Here is a 19,446-nt window from a genome sequence, read left to right on the forward strand (position 1 = left end):
TTGCACCAAAGTATCCCCCATTACTGTCTTCCACAGTTGCTGTATTCCTGGGGATTTCTGAAGCTGTCGATCTCAGGAACAAAGCTTGTGAAAGTGGGAGAGATCGAACCTTCTCAGTAAAAGGACCAAGGCTTTGGACCTCATTGCTGCCAGCAATCAGAATAACCACCGTCTCATGACTTTCAGAGCAAAGGGCAAAACACACTACTTCAGCAGATCCAACTAAAAACACCAAAGCAAAAAAGAGGAGAGGGACCAGGAGAGAAGACCAGAAGGAAGAGAGGAGAGGACTAGTTGGCCAGGGGAGGAAGAAGAAAGAATTTTAAAAATTAAGGTTAAAAAAAACAAGACAGCAACCAAAGACCCATAATCTTCAGTACCTCATAAGATGTAGAGAGGGAAAAAATTAAATTAGACCATTCATCTGTTTTTTTTTAATTAACTATTTTTGTAAGGCGCTAGGTTGCTTACTCTGGTGATAAACATTGGATAAAAACCTGGATAGGTAAACTACAACTGCCCTTCCCTGTGCAAAAAGACTGAGGAAGATGGAAATACGGATATGTTAACGTAGCAGAAATAGCTTTGCAGGAGTATCTAAACAAATTAATTACTGAAATGAAGACATTTATAAGGTTAGAGGTGGCCAAATCTGTGTCAGTTTTTTTTCAATGAAGTGCGAATTCTTATTTTGCCTTTAATAGAAAACATTCACTTCAGCTTTAGATATATAATCTCCCCATTTATGCAAGAGGCTGCTAAGTCATATCAAAATCGATTTTGGCTTTTTCTCTCCCCTACCTACCCACTTCCACCCCAGGGAAAGAAAAGAGTGGATAAAACACATACACCCCCCCCCTTCCCAAAATGAAATATTTTCATTTCTCAAAAAACAAAACCAAATTAATATTATTGGGGGGAGGAGGTGTATGTGAATCAGAACATTCCATGAAAACTTCTCACTTCATTCAGAATTCCTGAAAATGTTCATGGAAAGATCTTACTATTTTCTGCAATCAACTCATGTATTATACATACCTACTCCCCATTATACCATATAAAATGAAAGCACAGAGGTCTGGCACAAGCTAGAGATGCATGAAATTGCTAGTTCAGTGAATGTTATGTGTGTACTTTTATGTATAGTTCATAAATCCATAGGTTTAACCCAGCAGGGACCATTAGATCAACTAATCTGAGTTTTTATATACCCTAGAATTCCACTCAGCTATCTTTGTTCTGAGCCCAGTAACACATTTGATTAAAGCCTATCTTCCAGCAAGGTATCCAGTCTTGATAAGAAAACAGAGAGATGGAATAGAGAGGAAGTCTGTATAAACATTTCTAAAAGCAATGAAATGTAATATAAATGGTTTATTGATTTGAAAAATCAATCTTTGAGATCCTGTAAGAAACTGCTGCATGTTTATGATCTGTCCTTTATAATAGAGATCTCTTATCCAAACTTAAGGCTATATCGGCCATTTAAAAAATATTTAACATTGTGTCCATAGCATCATGCTGAATGGAGAGAAGAAAGCCACTGTCCCTGCCCTGGGAAGCTTGTTATCTAATGGACTCAACTCTCAAAGTGCTGAATGCACTGCCCCCAGTTCAGCCAAGATCTTGTGCTTTGCTGAATTGGGGTAGTGCACTCATTACCTTATGGGAGCCATTTCCTAGGGTTCTTCTCCTGCAAACTTTGTATTACCAGCTGTGGTCCCTTCTACCAAGAATTGCTTCAGTGTGACTCCTGGTAGAAAGAACTACGTGTGGGATCTCTACAGGATCATGCCCCTAAGTCAGAGTCAACGTGACGCAAAGAAAGACAAAAGCAGACGGGCAGGGAAACTTCAGACAAAATAAAGAGATTTCTGGTTTCACATGCGATGCTGTGCTGGCTCCTTTATTGTGTTTTTACATTTAGATTTAGTAGGGTGAGGGATTGAGTCATAAACTCTTTAAGTAATTTATATTACTATGAAAAACAACATAGTAATCTCTGGTCCGGTGACAGCAGCCTTCAGCCGGATGTAAAAAAAAAAAAATCTTTAAAACTTTAAAAAAAAATCAGAATTGAATAGGCTCATTTTCACCACTCATGCAGCAAAAGAGCCAGATGCTGGCTGTAACTGGCTAGCTGAGAATTCCCACAGTGGAGGGGGAACTGTGAGCTGGTATACAGTTCCATGGCATACAGTTTCTAAAGGGAGTAAGTTAAAGTAGGTTTACACTGCAGTTAGACACCCACAGCTGGCCAATTCCAGCTGGCTCAGGCTAAGGGGCTGTTTAATTGTGGTGTAGACATGCCTCAGCTCTAGAACCCTGTGAGGTGGGATTGCAATTAAACAGCCCCGTGAGCCTGAGTCAGTTGGCACGGGCCAGCCATGGGCGTCTAACTGCAGTGTGGATATTTGAGCACCCTAAGAGATACTCTTACTTATGCCAGGGCATCCTGGCCCTCAGAATCAGGGAGCTATATCCCTCTTCTGTGCCAACTGGATCTCAGAAACAGGAGAAAATATCCCCCCCCCCCCCAGTTTTTACACCTAATTTCAGTTGCCTGGTTAAAAATCAGTGGGAGTTCCCTCAAATGACACCAGTCATTTGGGAAAAAAATTCCTTCTAGGGGTCTTTTGCCTTCTTGAAAAAGGAAGAGTGGGGAGCAGCTACTGTTGCTAGCTGCCCTAAAATAATTCCCACATTTCAGTAACTGGTGAATAAAATAGCATGTGGAAATCAGATGGTAAGCTTCTTTCACTTCAAATGGCACTTGCTGCTCCTGCTAAGAGCAGTTTGTAAAGGCTACTTTAGAGAGAGGGGGTTATATTAATCTTTTATCTATACTGGGAACAATGTAGTTCCCAAATATGTAGGAAAATTACAGGGGCACTTGCTAGGATTTTTCCTGGCAATGACATGTTTTTGTGTGTAAATAGAGAGGGAAATGATTAATCCACACTAATTGCCAAGGTAGTGAAGGATAAATTATTAACCATCACTGTTCAGAGGAAACAAGCTATGAAAATGCCTTGACTACATTCTGCAAGCTCTTTTACAGCAGCCAGACTAGACCCATAACTGAGCAGTACTATTTGGCTCTCTGTCATTACTACAGATAGCCCAAAATATCAATGGAAAACAGCAAATAATTGTTTTTAAAATATTTCATAATTCTTTGTTTTTATTTACTGATCAGCTCTAATGAATGTACTGTACATAAAAAGTTTTTGAGCATCTAGGAGCAATCTCAACTCACATGAAAGTTGAAGGTGATCAACACCTTACAGGACTGGGCCCTTTTCTGTTTTCCACAGACATTTTTGGCCAACTGTAGTAGTGACAGGGAGCCAACTAACACTGTTCAGACACGAGTCTATTCTGGCTTCTCTGAAAAACCTTGCAGGATATAGTCAAGGTGTTTTCATAACTTGTTTCCTCCAAACAGTGATGGTTACAGAGAGAAGAGGAAATGAATACAAGTATCTGATGGGTCAGATCATGCTGGACAAATGGATCCTGTGGATGCGGTACCATTATCATTTTTCTATACTCACCATTTTAAATATTTTTGCATTCAACATAGTAGATTTTACATCCACTTCTTAGGATTTCTTCTTCCCAGGCTGCTGTCAGGAAAGATACTCAATTCTGTGGTTTAAGGGCTCAATACAGCAAGGTACTAAGTGCTCTGGCCTTGATCTAGCAAAGTATTTAAGCATGTGTTTAATTGTAAGCAAGCAGGTAGTTCCATTGACTTCTGTGGCACTAATATGCACCTTTAAAACTAAGCACATGCTTAAATGCTTGGCTGGATCCAGACCAGAATGCTTAGCGCCTTGCAGGATCGAACCCTAAACACTGGATTTATCAATCTGAGGCCAGATTTCCAAAGAGCCTAGATGTACATGCAAGAGCAACATTTGCATGTGCACACAAGTACTACTGTGTAAACTCAGATAACTAGCTTCCCAACTATCCGACTTATAGTCAGAAATTTCCTGAGCGGTCTGTGGAACAAGAGACAGATCCTGCTCCATTCATGTTAATGGCAAAACCTGCACTAATTTCAGTGGTGCTGGATCAGCAATTAAGTAACCTTTAACTATGTATTTCTTAAATAAGTTGTCCTTTTTGGTTTTCTTGTTTGCATTCTGCTTGGGAGGCTGTCATAAATATAAAGGGAAGGGTAAACACCTTTAAATCCCTCCTGGCCAGAGGAAAAGCCCTTTCACCTGTAAAGGGTTAAGAAGCTAAGATAACCTCGCTGGCACCTGACCAAAATGACCAATGAGGAGACAAGATACTTTCAAAGCTGATGGGGGACGAGAAACAAAGGTCTTGTCTGTCTGTGATGCTTTATCTGGGAAGAGAGCAGGAATGCAGGTCAGAACTCCTGTAAAAAGTCAGTAAGCAATCTAGTTAGATATGCGTTAGATTCTGTTTTGTTTAAATGGCTGATAAAATAAGTTGTGCTAAATGGAACATATATTCCTGTTTTTGTATCTTTTGTAACTTAAGGTTTTGCCTAGAGGGAATCTCTATGTTTTGAATCGATTACCCTGTAAGGTATTTACCATCCTGATTTTACAGAGGTGATTCTTTTACTTTTTCTTTAATTATAATTCTTCTTTTAAGAACCTGATTGCTTTTCATTGTTCTTAAGATCCAAGGATTTGGGTCTCTGTTCACCTATGCAAATTGGTGAGGATTTTTATCAAGCCTTTCCCAGGAAAGGGGGTATAGTGCTTGGGGGGAAGACGTTTCCAAGAGGGCACTTTCCCTGTTCTTTGTGTAACACTTTGGTGGTGGCAGTGTTTAACCTAAGCTGGTAAGAATAAGCTTCGGGGGTCTTTCATGCAGATCCCCATATCTGTACTCTAGAGTTCAGAGTGGGGAAGGAACCTTGACATGGTGGCAGAGCGGTGGGATTTATTCGAAATCAATTTGAGATTTTTTGGGGGGATCATTTTGAACCAGAAGCACAGTGGGATCATTTTGAACCAGAAGCACAGATTTTAAAAGGACATTTTTTCCCCCTTTCGGCTGCTTGGAAACAGGTTTTAAGCTGAAAGCAGTTAGAGTTTTTTTGTCTTTGCCTGGCGGCCAGAGCAGAGACAAAAGGGAGCTTGCTTTTGTGAGCTGGAGTTTCTCTACCTAAAGGCAGGGAAGTTAACCTCCTGCAGGGAAATTCACAAATTCTTCACAGACCTGAAGAAGTTTTTTTTTTTTTTTTAAGCTAAGAGCAACTAGAGGGTTTTTCTGTCTATTTGCCTGGAGACAAAGGATTTTTCTGTAGGCGGAGAATACTATCAGAGAACATGGGTATCAGGTTACAGCACAACCTATTTTTTTGACAAGCCAAGTTTTTGTTTGTTTGTTTTTATTTCTAACTCTCGGGTGTAAAGTTAGTTAAAAACAGAGAGGCAAACATGACAGAGCCCAAGGCAGAAACAGCCAAAGAGGCTGCCCACAGGAGAGCTATGGAGGCACAGGAAAAAGAAATGGAGGAGAAGGAAAAAAGGAGAGGAAGCATGCTGAGGAGGAGAAGGAAAAAAGGAGAGGAAGCATGCACTGGAGATGGAAAAGGCAAAGGCTGAGCAGAATCTACTGGATAACCCTAACCACCCTTCCCCAACAATCCACCAATGGGACCGACTATGTTCACAGTATGATGCATCCAGTGATATTGCTGAATATTTTCTCACCTCTGTTAATTATCTCCTAGCATTCCCCACCTCCAACCGAAAGCCTATGGTGTACCATATTAATTCTCTAAAGCCCTTTTATTCCAGAGAATTAAAGGTTTGTCAGTTTACATCCCAGGGAGGAGATGACGCTGAGTGGCCTGAAGGTGTCTACTATGAAGGGAAAAGTGCTGGTGGTGTGGAAGAGGTGAACTTCTCCATGACCCTTGGGCGTATGCAGGGACAGCAGATCAAGGAGCTGTGCACTAGCTACGCGCCGACGTTCTCAGTCACCCGAGGACTGACTGAATGGGCATACCACTCCACTGACACAGGTAATGCTCACCCAATTAAAGCCCAACCTTACTGGGTGTCTCCTCAAGCTAAAACTGCTACAGAACGGGAGATCCAGGATATGCTACAGATAGGGGTAATCCGCCCCTCTGGCAGTGCATGGGCATCTCCAGTGGTTCTAGTTCCCAAACCAGATGGGGAGATACGTTTTTGCGTGGACTACCATAAGCTAAATGCTGTAACTCGCCCAGACAACTATCCAATGCCACGCACAGATGAACTATTAGAGAAACTGGGACGGGCCCAGTTCATCTCTACCTTAGACTTAACCAAGGGGTACTGGCAGGTACCGCTAAATGAATCTGCCAAGGAAAGGTCTGCCTTCACCACACGTCATGCTGTATGAATTTAATGTACTCCCTTTCGGGCTGCGGAATGTACCTGCCACCTTCCAAAGACTTGTAGATGGTCTCCTAGCAGGATTGGGAGAATATGCAGTCGCCTACCTTGACGACGTGGCCATATTTTCGGATTCCTGGGCAGAACACCTGGAACATCTACAAAAAGTCTTCAAGTGCATAAGAGAGGCAGGACTAACTGTTAAGGCTAAGAAGTGTCAAGTAGGCCTAAACAGAGTGACTTACCTTGGACAGCAGGTGGGTCAAGGAACTATCAGCAAAGTGGATGCTATCCAAAAGTGGCCTGTCCCAAAGTCAAAGAAACAGGTCCAATCCTTCTTAGGCTTGGCCGGATATTACAGGCAATTTGTACCGCAATACAGCCAAATCACTGCCCCACTGACAGATCTAACCAAAAAGAAACAGCCAAATGTTGTTCAGTGGACCGAAGAGTGTCAAAAGGCCTTTAACCCACTCGACAAGATGCTTCCAGTCTAAATAGCTGGTTGTTAAGGACCCATTCAGGGTAATGGGAAAATAGGCCTTAGGAGAAGCTTATCCCCCACCTGGTGAGCCTTCCTGTGGACGTTTCGGCCAGCCTGTAAGTAGTGGCTGCTATGATTCTGCAAGGACATGTGACCAGACCACATGTCTCTGGACTCCATTTTGGGGGCCTGTATTTTTCCACAAACAGGCTGGGAACTGTTTTTGGAACAAAGACTTCCCGTTCCCACCATATGCTAAAGCTGTATAAGGTGGGGAGTGACATCTGTTGTTCTTCATTTCCCCACGTGACTACATGTGAAATACAGATACACAGTCAATATTGATAACTTCAGATACAAAAGTGATACATGCATATGAATAGGATAATCATATTCAGCAAGTAACTTTTCCAATGACACCTTACACGCCCCACCTTGTACAAAATGCATCATAATTCTCTCATAATCATATCATAATAATATCACTATGAAGAATATGGGGTGCAGTGTCACGTGGTGTTTATAAATGCAGCATGTGGATGCCTCAGTAAGAGATGACTTAGCAGCCTCTTGCATAAATAGATGTACTCATTAAGACCTTTTGCTGTATCACAAATGTATTTTGAAGAAGTTCCATAATTCACATGCTTTTTCAACAGTTTCTTTGGGTAATTATTTTTCCATTAAAAGAATCAAAGCTATTACATTTTATTTTCAGACAGAGAGAGAGAGGCCCAAGGTCTATGATGGGAAAATAGGAATCACTATACAGGATCAATATGTTCACTATCTTATCTGCCAATGTCTAGTAGCAGATGCTTCAGAAAGTGCAACCTTCCTCTAAGCCTACCCCCCACCCCCAATAAATTAAAGTGTGCAGTAACATCTGTGCAGAAGTTTAGCATAAATAGCAATTGGTTCCACCTTGCGCTTTGCTGTGACGCTGAGAGTTCATTTTCCACACCTGAAGAAAAGCTCGGCGTGGCTGGAAAGCTTGTCTCTCTCACCAACAAAAGTTGGTCCAATAAAAAATATTACCTCACCCACCTTGTCTTTCTAATATCCTGGGACCAACACGGCTACAGCAACCCTGCATTTTTACGGATTGTCCATATTCAAGTTACAAAGCTGCATATCAAACATTTAAAGCCCAATAACTTAACTTTTTTAAAATAAAAACTAAAAGCAAGCCAAGATCAGGCTAAAAGCCAGCACAGAGGTGATGGCAAAATGCTTTTTCCTGGTGAGTGTGTAACATGCTTTGGCTGGGCATTCTTGTACTTCTAAATGCAGAGGAAGTGGAAAAGTGCTTTTAGAGGAGAGTTAGTCAAATAATGCTTGTCAGACAAAAATGTGGTTTTTCTGTTTTGGTTTGTGAACCATTTGTGAGCCTGCTAATGTTTTTGGTACTCATAACTATTTCAGCTCACTCATTCTCCCCTTAACCTCTGCTGCCCTCGACACAGACCCACATGGTGGTGGAGCTGTGGCTGGACTGGGTTTTCTGGGGCTTTCCTTGTAGAGACGCCCTCCAGACCAATCACACCATCTAGCTCTGAAGAGCCCTCTTTATTGGTCACAAGGGAGGGAGGAAGCTGCATCCTTGTGCACACACTTAGGCTGGGCTCAGGGAGGGAACAAAGGGTCATTCAGACTCTTATGCTACTGCAGAAAGTTTTTTCCTTTACACCTGCCTGTGCACTGGCAGCCAGGGATTAAGCCAAGCAGTTGGTTCTGTTCCTTGGAAAATTATATTGGTGTATAATTGCTCTTTGTTGTTGTGATGCTAACTATTGTTTCCTTTACTCTTCAAGCGAAGCCAGAATTCCGTTCAGGTTGAGGATCTTCCTCAACATCATGTCACAACTTTGGGGGTAGATGTAGCCTTTGCAGCAGCAGCAGCAGGGTAAATTTATTCAGCTGTTTGCACAGGCATGAAAAGTAGGGAGGGGTATGTATTTCCCACAGCTGGGATCCATGTGTAGCAGGGACTGAAAGGCTCAGAGGCTGAGACTTCCTGGTGTCTGTTCCAGCAGTGGCTCTAACTCTCTTTGGTAGGAGTGAAGTGTGGCTTGGTGAAAGCCACATGTCTAGGGCTGGATGGGCCTGATGGTATCTCTAGCCAGGTAGCCATTTTGATTTTGGGGTCTGTCAATCAGGACAAAGGGGTGGTTCATGCTTAGGCTGATTAGCTACAACCACATTTTGCTGCAAGCCTATGTTTATGTCCCTCCTTAATTTGTTTACATTCACATGTTTGTTTAAAAAAAGTTGTGGCCATTATGCCATAAATCAGGGGTAGGTAAACTTTTTGGCCCAAGGGCCACATCTGGGTATGGAAATTGTATGGCAGGCCATGAATGCTCACAAAATTGGGGGTTGGGGTGTGGGCTCCAGCTGGGGGTTCAGGCTCTGGGGTGGGGCCACAAATGAGGAGTTCAGGGTGTGGGAGGGGGCTCCAGGCTGTGGCGGGGGTTGAGGTGTGGGAGGGGATGAGGGCTCCAGCTGGGAGTGCAGGCTCTGGGGTGGAACTGGGGATGAGGGGTTGTGGGTGCAGGAGGGTGCTCCAGGCTGGGACCAAGGGGTTCAGACGGCCAGAGGGTGATCAGGGCTGGGGCAGGGCGTTGAGGAGCAGGAGGGGGTCTGGGGTGCAGGCTCGGGATGGCACCTACCTCAAGCAGCTCCCAGAAACAGCAGCATGTCCCCCCTCTGGCTCCTTTGTGGAGGCACAGCCAGGCGGCTCTGCACGCTGCCCTGTCTGCAGGCACTGCCCCTGCAGCTCCCATTGGCCTTGGTTCCCGGCCAGTGGGAGATGAGGGGGCAGCATGCGGAACCCCCTGGCTGCCCCTACACATAGGACCTGGAGGGGGGACATGCTGCTGCTTCCAGGAGCCTCAGGGAGCGGGGCAAGCCCTGGTCCCGGCTCCTCGTCGGGAGCTTGAGGGTCAGATTAAAACGTCTGGTGGGCCAGATGCAGCTCCCAGGCCAGAGTTTGCCCACCCCTGCCATAAATGATCCTTAACTTGTAAAGTGTCTTTGTGGGGACGCCCTAGGCAATTTACTTTCTTGATTTAAATGAATTTTAAAACTATGTGTATTTCAGGAACTTACGATTCGAGTATTTGCTGTTGGTGATGTGACTGGTCATTTTTAATTGCTTCTCCCGACTGACTGACTGAAATTCTTACCAGAAGGAAAAGAAATCATGGATATGCCATTGTTGCTTCAAATTCACCAGACTCTTGGGGCTCTCAAACCTTTGCATGATTACTCAGCAGTGGTTCAAATATGGAATACTATGGCCCCTACCACCAGCAGCAACAGCAAACTAAAATTGAGCTATATATATATGCATGTTCAAATCTGTTTTTTCATGATCTAACTCAACCTCATACGCAACAAGATTATCTTTATATGCTAGTAGGTACAGCCTACAAATAAACATGAGCTAAGTAGCTGTCTTAAAATGACCTCATTAATACTACTATCATAATACAGAGTAAAATTCTGGCCATCAGATTAATTTAAAAAAAAAAGAGCTTTTCCCTTTTCTTAGATTTCAGATCTCAGCACAATGACTGAATATTCTGGGGGAAGGATAATCTTCCACTGCTGTGACAAAGCACAAAAATTACATCATAATTATACAATCATTATGTCAATTGGAATAAAATAAAGAGTCCTCTCTTAAAATAAATGTTTTCTCTAGTGTAATCCACCTGAGCCTCCAGGAGAGATTAAAAATTTATATGTACAAATGATGAATGAAATGGTTAACAACAAAAAGTACAAATCTCAGCCTTTGACCTCCTTCACATAAAAAAAATTAAAAACCTTTCATTTAGGTTTAACAAAAGGCTAGATGTATGGACACTGTTCCTGCTGGCTTTACTCACATGATTAACATTCCGTCCCCCTCCCCATTCAAGTCAACCAGGTCATGCGAGATGTTGAGTGCTGTCATGTATGATTCCAGGGAACTCATAGGAGACTTGCAGCATCTTGCTTCATAGAATGCCAGGGGCTTCATTTTCAGAGTTACGGAGACCCTCATATTGACTTCCATTCTAACTGTGGGTGCTCAGGCCCTGTAGAAGTCCAAGAAGGGTTCAGTTCACTATGTGTGTTTTTGTTTGTTTGTTTGAGTAAACAGCTAACAAGAAAGAAAGTGCTTGTGGCATAAGTAGAAAATTTCTACCTTGGAATATTCTGGTCATGTAAACTGCCTGGGAATCCATCTTGGCAACACTTTATTTTGGTCTATGATTTATCGTCATCATAGCACTTTTGCATATTCAGGAATACATTTACTTGCTTGCTGATGCTGAGTTGAAATTTCAGCTGTAATTAAATTTGCCTGAAGCACCGTCATGAGGATCTAAGTTTATCACAAGGCTTACTTCTTCTTATACTGTAAATGCCATAGTAAAACACAAGCCCTATTATGTGGCTTTCACTTCAAACCATAAATTGTTTACTTAAGCCCCAGCTGAGACCAATCCTGAGCCAAACTTCAATAAACATGGGCTAAATTTAATAAGAAATCCAGAATCCAACAGAGTTATATTCTGCAGACTTGCATCAGTTTAAATGTTTACAGTACTGGGGTTGGAAACCGTAAGTATCATGGGCACTTACATGGTCCCATTACTGTAGTATCTGTGCACCTCCCAATCTGTTAGGGGTGCTGCAAGAATACACAAATGTGAGATGGGAAGTGCTATTATCCCCATGTTACAGATGGGGAGCTGAGGAAGAGAGAGCCTGAGCGACTCAGGGCTTTTTCTTCACTACGGGCTAAACTGGTGGTGCTGCAATCAATGCAGCAGTGTCGATATAGCGGGTCTGGTGTAGATGTGATAAGTCTATGGGAGAGTGTCCCACCACCCCCCCCCCCCCGACATAGGGCGGTGTAGACACCACTGTAAATTGATCTAAGCTACATTGACCTCAGTTAAGTAACTTACATAACTATCATAACTTAGATCAACTTACCTTGTTAGTGTAGACAACGCCTTACTCGAGATCATACAGGAAGTCTGTACGAGACCAAGGAATTGAACCTAGGTCTTCTGAGTCCCTGGAACATCCCTAACCACCAGATCATCCTTCCTTTCTCTGAAACTCCCACTAGTAATTGTTAGCCTGCAAATAAACAGGAGCTAAAATGTGTAACGTTAAAACACATAATGATTTGGGTATCTCAGAACAAGAATTAATAAAAAACTTAGAGCATTACTTATTTACTATTCTTCCCTGTGTCAGTTTTGATCTAATGCCCCAGCATGGTATTATAAGACACTGCTGTTGGAGGTAGTGTCGTCTTGATGAGCTGGTCAGCAAAGATAAGTGATTAGCTGTGGGGTACTAAGCCTAGTATCCTGGCTACAACCCAACACTAATATTGTAATTTCATCTAGCTACCTAAATTCCTCCTGTGGTTTCAATGGGTATTCTGTCTGAAAATCCTGCAGTGTGTTTTGCTGTGCATTGCTGAACAGCCGCTGCTTTCTACTCTAGAAGTTGATTAAATGATCCTTGTCCACAACTTTTTCATTAGGGCCTGAACCACCTCCTGCTGCTGCTCTTTATTTGTTAATAGTAGTGCCTAGAGGTCCCAACTAGGCCAGAAACCCGTTGCACTAGGTGCTGTGCGAACATATAGTAAAACACAGTCCCTGCCCTTACAATTTTAAAGGAGAAAAGACCCTGATTCAGTTAAGTACTTAAGCATGTGCTTAAGTTCATCCTATTTAGCACACCACTTAAGCACATGTGCTTAACTTTAAACGTATGCTTAAGCCCCAGTGACTTCAGTCAATTCAGTGCTGTCTTTAGTAGAGATGTTTTCCTGAACTGGACTGAGATGAGTAACTCAAGTCAGTAGGACTACTCCCAGGAGTAGTTTCATAGATTCCAAGGCTAAAAAGTGTCAGGGGAGACGTTGGCAGCGCAGCAAAATGCCCAGGCCACCACCAGTAACTGCTATACCAATTGCCATATTTATTGCCAAAAGCAGCTATGCTAGTAGGCTTTTGTAGCAGCCTTAGCACAACTAGGCAGGCCAGGAGGGGAAGGGGATGTGCACCAGAAGTGACCATGACCCTGCTGCCGTCCTTGTCAAAGCTTTCTATGAAACTGCTGAAGTCTGTCTTTTAAAAAAACAAACAAACAAACAAAAAACAGAAAGTCTAGCTATATCTTTGGACTGTTGTGTGGAAGTACAGCTGCAGGACTAATGGTTTTAAAAGTGCTTGCTTAATGTTTTTTCTTTGATTGACATGTTAATGTAATTATTGCAGTTACTAACATAAAAGGGGTAGATAGGTCTGAATAATTTGAATTTGACCTTCTCGACATCTCTTGGAATCCCCAGTGACAGGTGGATAGCTGACCACTTGAACCTTGTTGTTTGAACACTCGAGACCCCTCCAGACCATGGGTAACTAGTGGTTGGGGTGCTCTAACCTTTTGCGTCTCTGTGTGTGCTTGAGAGCTAATAAAATAGTAAGTTTGGATGAAAGCACTTTAGGTTTATGCCAATCTTTAATCAGATGGATGTGCTTTGTCCCCCTTTGATTTGTTCCTAACACTGTCTCACAAAGAGCATAGTTACCCTGAAGTTAGGGTTGAGAGAACCCTGAGTAACAAAGGGACCATTGTGATCATCTAGTCTGACCTTCTGTATAACAGACACCACTGAACTTCCTTTAAATTAATTAGTCTTTGAACTAGAGCATACCTTTTGGAAAAAAAATGTAAACTTGATTAAAAATATTCTACTGAAGGAGAATCTACCATTACCTTTGGTAAATTGTTCCAGTAATTAATTACCCTTACTGTTTAAAAAAATTATGCCTTATTTCCCATCTGAATTTGTCTAACTTAACCTTCCATACATTGGATCTCATTATATCTTTGTCTGCTAGACTGAAGAGTCCATTATCAAATATTTGTTCTCCATGTATGTAGGTGGAATGTGATCAAGTCACTCCTTAAAATTCTCTTTAAGTGAAACAGACTGAGCTTCTTGAATCTAGTATAAGGCATATTTTCCAACCCTTTAATCATTCTCATGGCTATTCTCCAGACCCTCCCCAATTTATCAACATGAAATAAGGTTTTCTCAGGTGCTTGCTGGATCAGGCACTATGGTGTGTGTATGTGTTTGTTTTTTTTTTTAAAGTGATTTCAGATTAAAGGTGCCACACTATACAAATGTACAGTAATTATAATAAATCTCCCCCCCCCACTATTAACAGATTAACAAGACGACAACAGAATGGAGAATAAAGAGAAAAGCAATGGTGAGATTAAAGAAAAACAGCCAGAGAAAAAGAAAGTGGTGAGTTGTTTTTCCCCCCCCACCTCTTCCTCCTAAATCTTTTATCAAGACAAACATTCACTTTGGGAGTAAAGATACAGAAGACAATTGACAACGAGCAGACTACTATCACTAATGCTCAGATCTGTAAAGGTATTTAGGCATTGCAGCGCTCAGAGTTGCAACATTTAATTATTTAGGCACCTAAATCTCATTTTTAGAAAGGGATTTAGGCACTTAAGAGCCAAAATCCCATTGACAGTCTGTCTTAAGAGCCTAAATCCCTTTCTGATCATGAGATTTAAGCTCCTAAATAATTTAGGCATTGAAATGGTGAGTGCAGAAGTGCCTAAATATCTTTACAAATCTGGGCCTAATTGCTTTACGATTTCTTTGAGGTGGAAGAAGAGTCCTGTGGTTCAGGTACAGTCATGGGATTTATGGGACTGGAGTTCAGTTTCTGGGATATCTTTCACCCTCTGTTGGTCTTATCTATTCAGACTGTAAGCTTTCTGGGATGGGGACTGTCTCTTACTGTATATCTGCACAGTGTCTAGCACACTGAGACCCTGAACTCTGGGTTGTTCCAAAATCTGTATAATGGTAGCAACTCAAATACTGCTTGGGGCAAACTAAACGTTTTAGGAGGTTTGAAGGAGAGGTGCTGATAGGACCCTTCCTGTGGAAACCCCTCAGTTTTGCTCCTCCCCTTGCTGTGCCAGAGCCTGTTTGTCAACTTTCTAGAAATGTTGCATAACCCTTCTCTCACAGCAAGAAGGGAGAAAGCTAAGTTGTCCTTGAGTAGGAGAGCTGGGGAGTTGTGTGAGGGAATGATGATTCGATGGCCATACATTAAGGTGGATGGCAGAGTATTTTGTTTGGTTGCTGATGGTCTATTATGAATGATAAGAAGCCAAAAGTGTTTAGTGTGTCCCGGCAAGGCTTGTGACAGTGTGTATGAATTTTTGTACAGATGCAGTTGCCCTGAAACTGTTTTTCCCCCTTCATGGTCCACCACTGGCATCCACTTAAAGGTTTCCAGCTCCCAGCCATGACCTGTCCTGCACAGAGACCCATGTCACTCCCTCCTGACCAAGGTTTTAAGGCTGCACAGCTCCCTGGATTTATATTGTGATATCCCCAACAAGCCAGGCTGCCTAAACAGAACAGTGTCTGCACTTTGCTTTCTCTCCAAAGGCTACGACCAGTGTATTGCCCATAGTTATAAGTTACCACACAGCTCCTTCTAAGAAAGTGTAATGCCCACAGACCCCAGTTGTCAGCGGGCGGGATTGAACCTGGGACCTCTGGAGCTCAGTACATGAGCCTCTACCACCTGAGCTAAAAGCCAACTGACTAATAGCTAAGGCTGTAGAGCAGACTCATTTTATTTCTAAGTTGTTTCCGTGCCACTAGATGGGACAGAACATCACATCCAGAAGGTGTGTGGGTTACACAAGCCCTCTTATTCTTAAAGTAAAAGCGTTACAGAGAAAACTTACTAAACAATCAGAATTCCTATACGCATGCTAAAGAGCTTACCACAGGTCAACCCCAACTGCAACCAAGGGCTCTAATTTGTTTTAGTCCTTAAAAACCCACTGCTGGGTTTTCTCTGTGGTTAGAAGTTCATATCCATCTTAGATCCAGAACAAAAGGGGGAACATCAGTTGTTTCTTTATACAGTTTAGGTCTTTGATTTTGACCTTCTGTAACAGGGAATCAGTGGACAATAACCCGCTCCTCAGAGTAGCTTCAAAAGTTCCCCCCCCCCCCCCCCATAACTGGAATGGCGTAATTTTCATTAACCTCTACCTAGGGATTCCCCAGGAAATCCACTTAACACTTATTGTCCCCGAAGTCCATACTTGTCTGGCATAGTTTCAATATAGTCTTTTTGAACTCCAGGGTCTTACAACTGATGTATCTCCCCGCCCTTGCCCAGAGAGGTAACATACAATCCTGGCTCATGATTATACATAAACTTATACAATAAGGTCTTTCAGGAACATCGCAGGAAATTTCCCTGTGTCTCACACACATTCCAAAGTTGAGGAGTGTATGTCTGGCTGGGACAAGGGGATTGGGGCAGGAGGAAGCAGTGTTTAAATGAGAAATACATATAGGGTGAGTGGGTGTCAGATTGCACCAGCACTGCTGTTTTTGCAAGTAAGAATGTAAAACTTGTGAATTAAATGAACCAGAAAAGAATATCAGGGTATTTGCTTACTTCTTTCTATCCTAAAAAGGAATTCTCCTACTCCAAAGGCCAGATTCTCCACTGATTTGAATCTTGCATCATTGCTGTGCAAAGCAAATGTAATATGTTATAAATAATGACAACATTTACACTCAGGTATCAATGAGTACACAAGGTACGTCAATGGAAAAATCAAATCCCACGAGCCACGTCCTGGTTTCAGAACAATCCAGGAAACATCAAAAGTTTCCACATTATAGCTCCTTTCACATTCACAATACTTTGCCACAACAAGCTAGGCATTTTTGTTAGTTATGAAATGAGCGACTGCAGCTGTATAGTCTGTCAGAAGTGGAATCAGTACAGATTTATGGCACTAATAAGTGCACGTGGTTGGGAACCATTCCAAAACATACTTTTCATTATTGCCAAGGGAACATTATTGTTGACTAGGTGACTTCCATAAAACTCTTCCAAATTCATAATCTACTGGTTTAGGGTGGACACATTAAAAAAGCAGTAGTTCCGACTTGAGTTTTTCCCTGCTCACATGTCTAACTACGATCCGTTATATAATACTACTGTAGGTGTGTCATGTCTGTTTGCCTGAAGGCTGGTGAAAACATTTAACTGCAGCATAGTTAAAGTCTCAAAATTCTCGGTACAACTGAAGCTTGTTCCATGTCACTCTTTCTGTGACCTGCCAACTGGAAATGTAGTGCACTGGATGAAAGCCCGTAGGCCTTAGTTGGGCAGAACTCCCATTGCATTCTAACAGGCATCTTTCCCAAGTAAGAATGGTGTATGGACAGCAGGATTGCACCCACAGTGAATGTACTTTACACAATCTGGTGCACCACATCAATAGTATGAGATTATATAGTTTCAAAGCAATTAACTGCTAGTTTAGATGGACTGGAGTGTTTGGATTTTAACTAAAGCACTTGTAAACTTCTAACAAAGCTGACTGTTCAACAATGGTTGTTTCTTCGTATGTGGATAGTCTTGTAATCTGCAAATCCCTGCTAGGGGGACATACTGACTTGATATTTAAGAACTAAAAAAGATGGACATGCAATTTCATGGCTAATTTGCATATACCACCATGTTTAAAATGACCACTGAGCCAAAGGTGCATGCAATCAATTGACAGGCACATGCAATCATGGTAGCTGTGCACCACAGAATGGCAGAAATCGAGGGCTCAAAAAGTCATTGAGTCCATCCCCCACCCATGTTGACGCGGGATTAAGCGTACCTGGACCATCCCTGCCAGATGTTTGTCTAACCTTAAAAACGTTAAATGATAGTGATTCCTCAATCTCTCTAGGTAACCAATTCCAGTATTTAACTATTTTCATAGTTAGAAAGCTTTCCCCAGTATCTTGCTTACATCTGACTAAAGTTTAATAATTTTGTTGTATTATAAACCAAAATCCACTATGTTCCTGTCTCAAAGTGTGATGCCAATAAAAAAAAACACAACAGCTAAAATATATCCTTAAAGGTCCACAGAGTAACTGCACCAAGCTTCTACTTTACAGAAGGAAAGACACTTACTGCTATATGGTGGTACAATATCACCCTACAAATCTGACCTCTGTAATTCCTCACTAAGACCTCTGACAATTACAGACCACCATGCAAGTACCAAATATCAGGGGTTATATGTCTCTTAGAGGTGAAATTGCTTGTAATTACTGCAGTGACTCTGGGGGCAACAGAAATGGAGCAACTGAGTAGGACAGAGTGTAGTCATATAATGCAGGTCACATAGAATCACAGGACTGGAAGGGCCCCCCAGAGGTCACCTAGTCCAGTCCCCTGCACTCAAGGCAGGACAGCTGATTACGTGTTTTTGCATGTGATAACACTGTTCCTATTCTGTATGGATAACAAAGGACAACTGCAGGGACTGTCCTGTTCTATGCAGGGCAGAGCCAGGCAATGGCGAGAACGGAACCAGCTGGTTTCACTGAGGTATTGAACTTCCCCTTGATTGCTCCTAGATCCGCACTGGCGCGGGGAGACACCGACCTGTCCCCGACTCAAATGCGCCTTCACAGGGGAACGCCATCTGCAGGGGTCATCGGTCGTTGAAAAAAAAAAAAATCACGCAGAAAGAGCGCGGGTCTCGCCCCCCGGTGGCAGGTCCCCAACACCCGCTCCTGCGGCTGCGGCCCCGGCGCAGGGAAACCCGTGACACAACCCTGTCACCGCGGCGGGCCTCTACCGCACGGTTCGCAGGAACGCGGTGGTGCGGGCGCCCCGCAAGCGCGCGCTGGGATTTCAACACGCGCAAGCGGCGGACAGCGCCGCGCACTGAACTCACCCCGGCTCCCGCAGGGGCCTCCTCCCCGCTGCCGGACTTTGCAGCGTGCTAGCCCCGGGCTGCCCGGCCACCCTCCCGCCCCCCAGGCGCAGCTGCGGCCGCTCCGCGGGTTTCCTCTCCCCGCTGTCCTCCGGCAGCCGCCCTGCAGGGCTGCTCCGGCACGCCCGCTGCACGTGCGCACGGAGTGGCTGGCTCGCCGCGCAGAGAGCTGGGCGAAGGCGGCGCCACGGGCCCAGACCGCCCCCGAAGACGGCCAGTGTAACGCCCCCAGCACCCGCTGCGGAGAGGAAGACGCAAGCAGCGCCACGTGGCTGCTAACGGTAATTTCGGCCGGCTTTGGGAAATGAAACCAGAGCGAGTCCGGCTGGCCCCGGGGAGCTGCGTTTGCACGGTTGCCCAACGCGCTCCGTTTCCCCATGTGCGGCTCGGCGGAGCGACCCGGCGGAAAGCGCGCAGAGCTCGGCGCGCGGGCGGCCCCTTCCCCGCGGGCGGCCCCTTGCCCGCGGCCGCTTTGCCCACCGCGCGCAGGGCCCGGCCGCCTGCTGGCCGACAGCTGGGCTCAGGCGGCAGCCCAGGCCCCCACCTCACCCGGAAATGGCCAACTCGGCGCCCCTGCTCCAGGGGACCGGCCGGAGAGGGAACAACGTAAGTAGCACCACGTGGCTGCTTAACGGTAATTCGTGCCGGGCTGGGAGCATGAAACGAGCCAGCCTCACCCCGAGGAGC

At 43.8% G+C, this 19,446-nt stretch overlaps 1 protein-coding gene and 1 long non-coding RNA gene across 5 annotated transcripts in view; one reads left to right on the forward strand and one right to left on the reverse strand.

Moving 5' to 3' along the window:
- Positions 1–19,446, forward strand: part of SLC2A9 (solute carrier family 2 member 9) — a 207,451-nt gene that overhangs the window by 16,004 nt on the left and 172,001 nt on the right. Inside the window, exons 1-2 of one of the 4 annotated variants that reach the window (XM_073342504.1) lie at positions 6,186–6,637; positions 14,127–14,209. In XM_073342504.1, the coding sequence (XP_073198605.1) occupies positions 14,147–14,209 (63 nt within the window). In that variant the 5' untranslated portion in view covers positions 6,186–6,637; positions 14,127–14,146. Of the gene's footprint in view, positions 1–6,185; positions 6,638–14,126; positions 14,210–19,051; positions 19,366–19,446 lie in introns of those variants that run through there. The other 3 variants (XM_073342503.1, XM_073342506.1, XM_073342505.1) reach the window with 3 other exon arrangements.
- On the reverse strand, positions 6,531–18,933 carry LOC140910751 (uncharacterized). The gene is made up of 4 exons (XR_012158724.1): positions 18,721–18,933; positions 16,419–16,492; positions 11,860–12,009; positions 6,531–10,952 (listed from the first exon to the last, which is right to left on the reverse strand). It is a non-coding gene; the product is annotated as an uncharacterized lncRNA (long non-coding RNA).

The sequence above is a fragment of the Lepidochelys kempii genome, chromosome 4 (assembly GCF_965140265.1).
Source record: "Lepidochelys kempii isolate rLepKem1 chromosome 4, rLepKem1.hap2, whole genome shotgun sequence".
NCBI classification, from domain to species: domain Eukaryota; kingdom Metazoa; phylum Chordata; order Testudines; family Cheloniidae; genus Lepidochelys; species Lepidochelys kempii.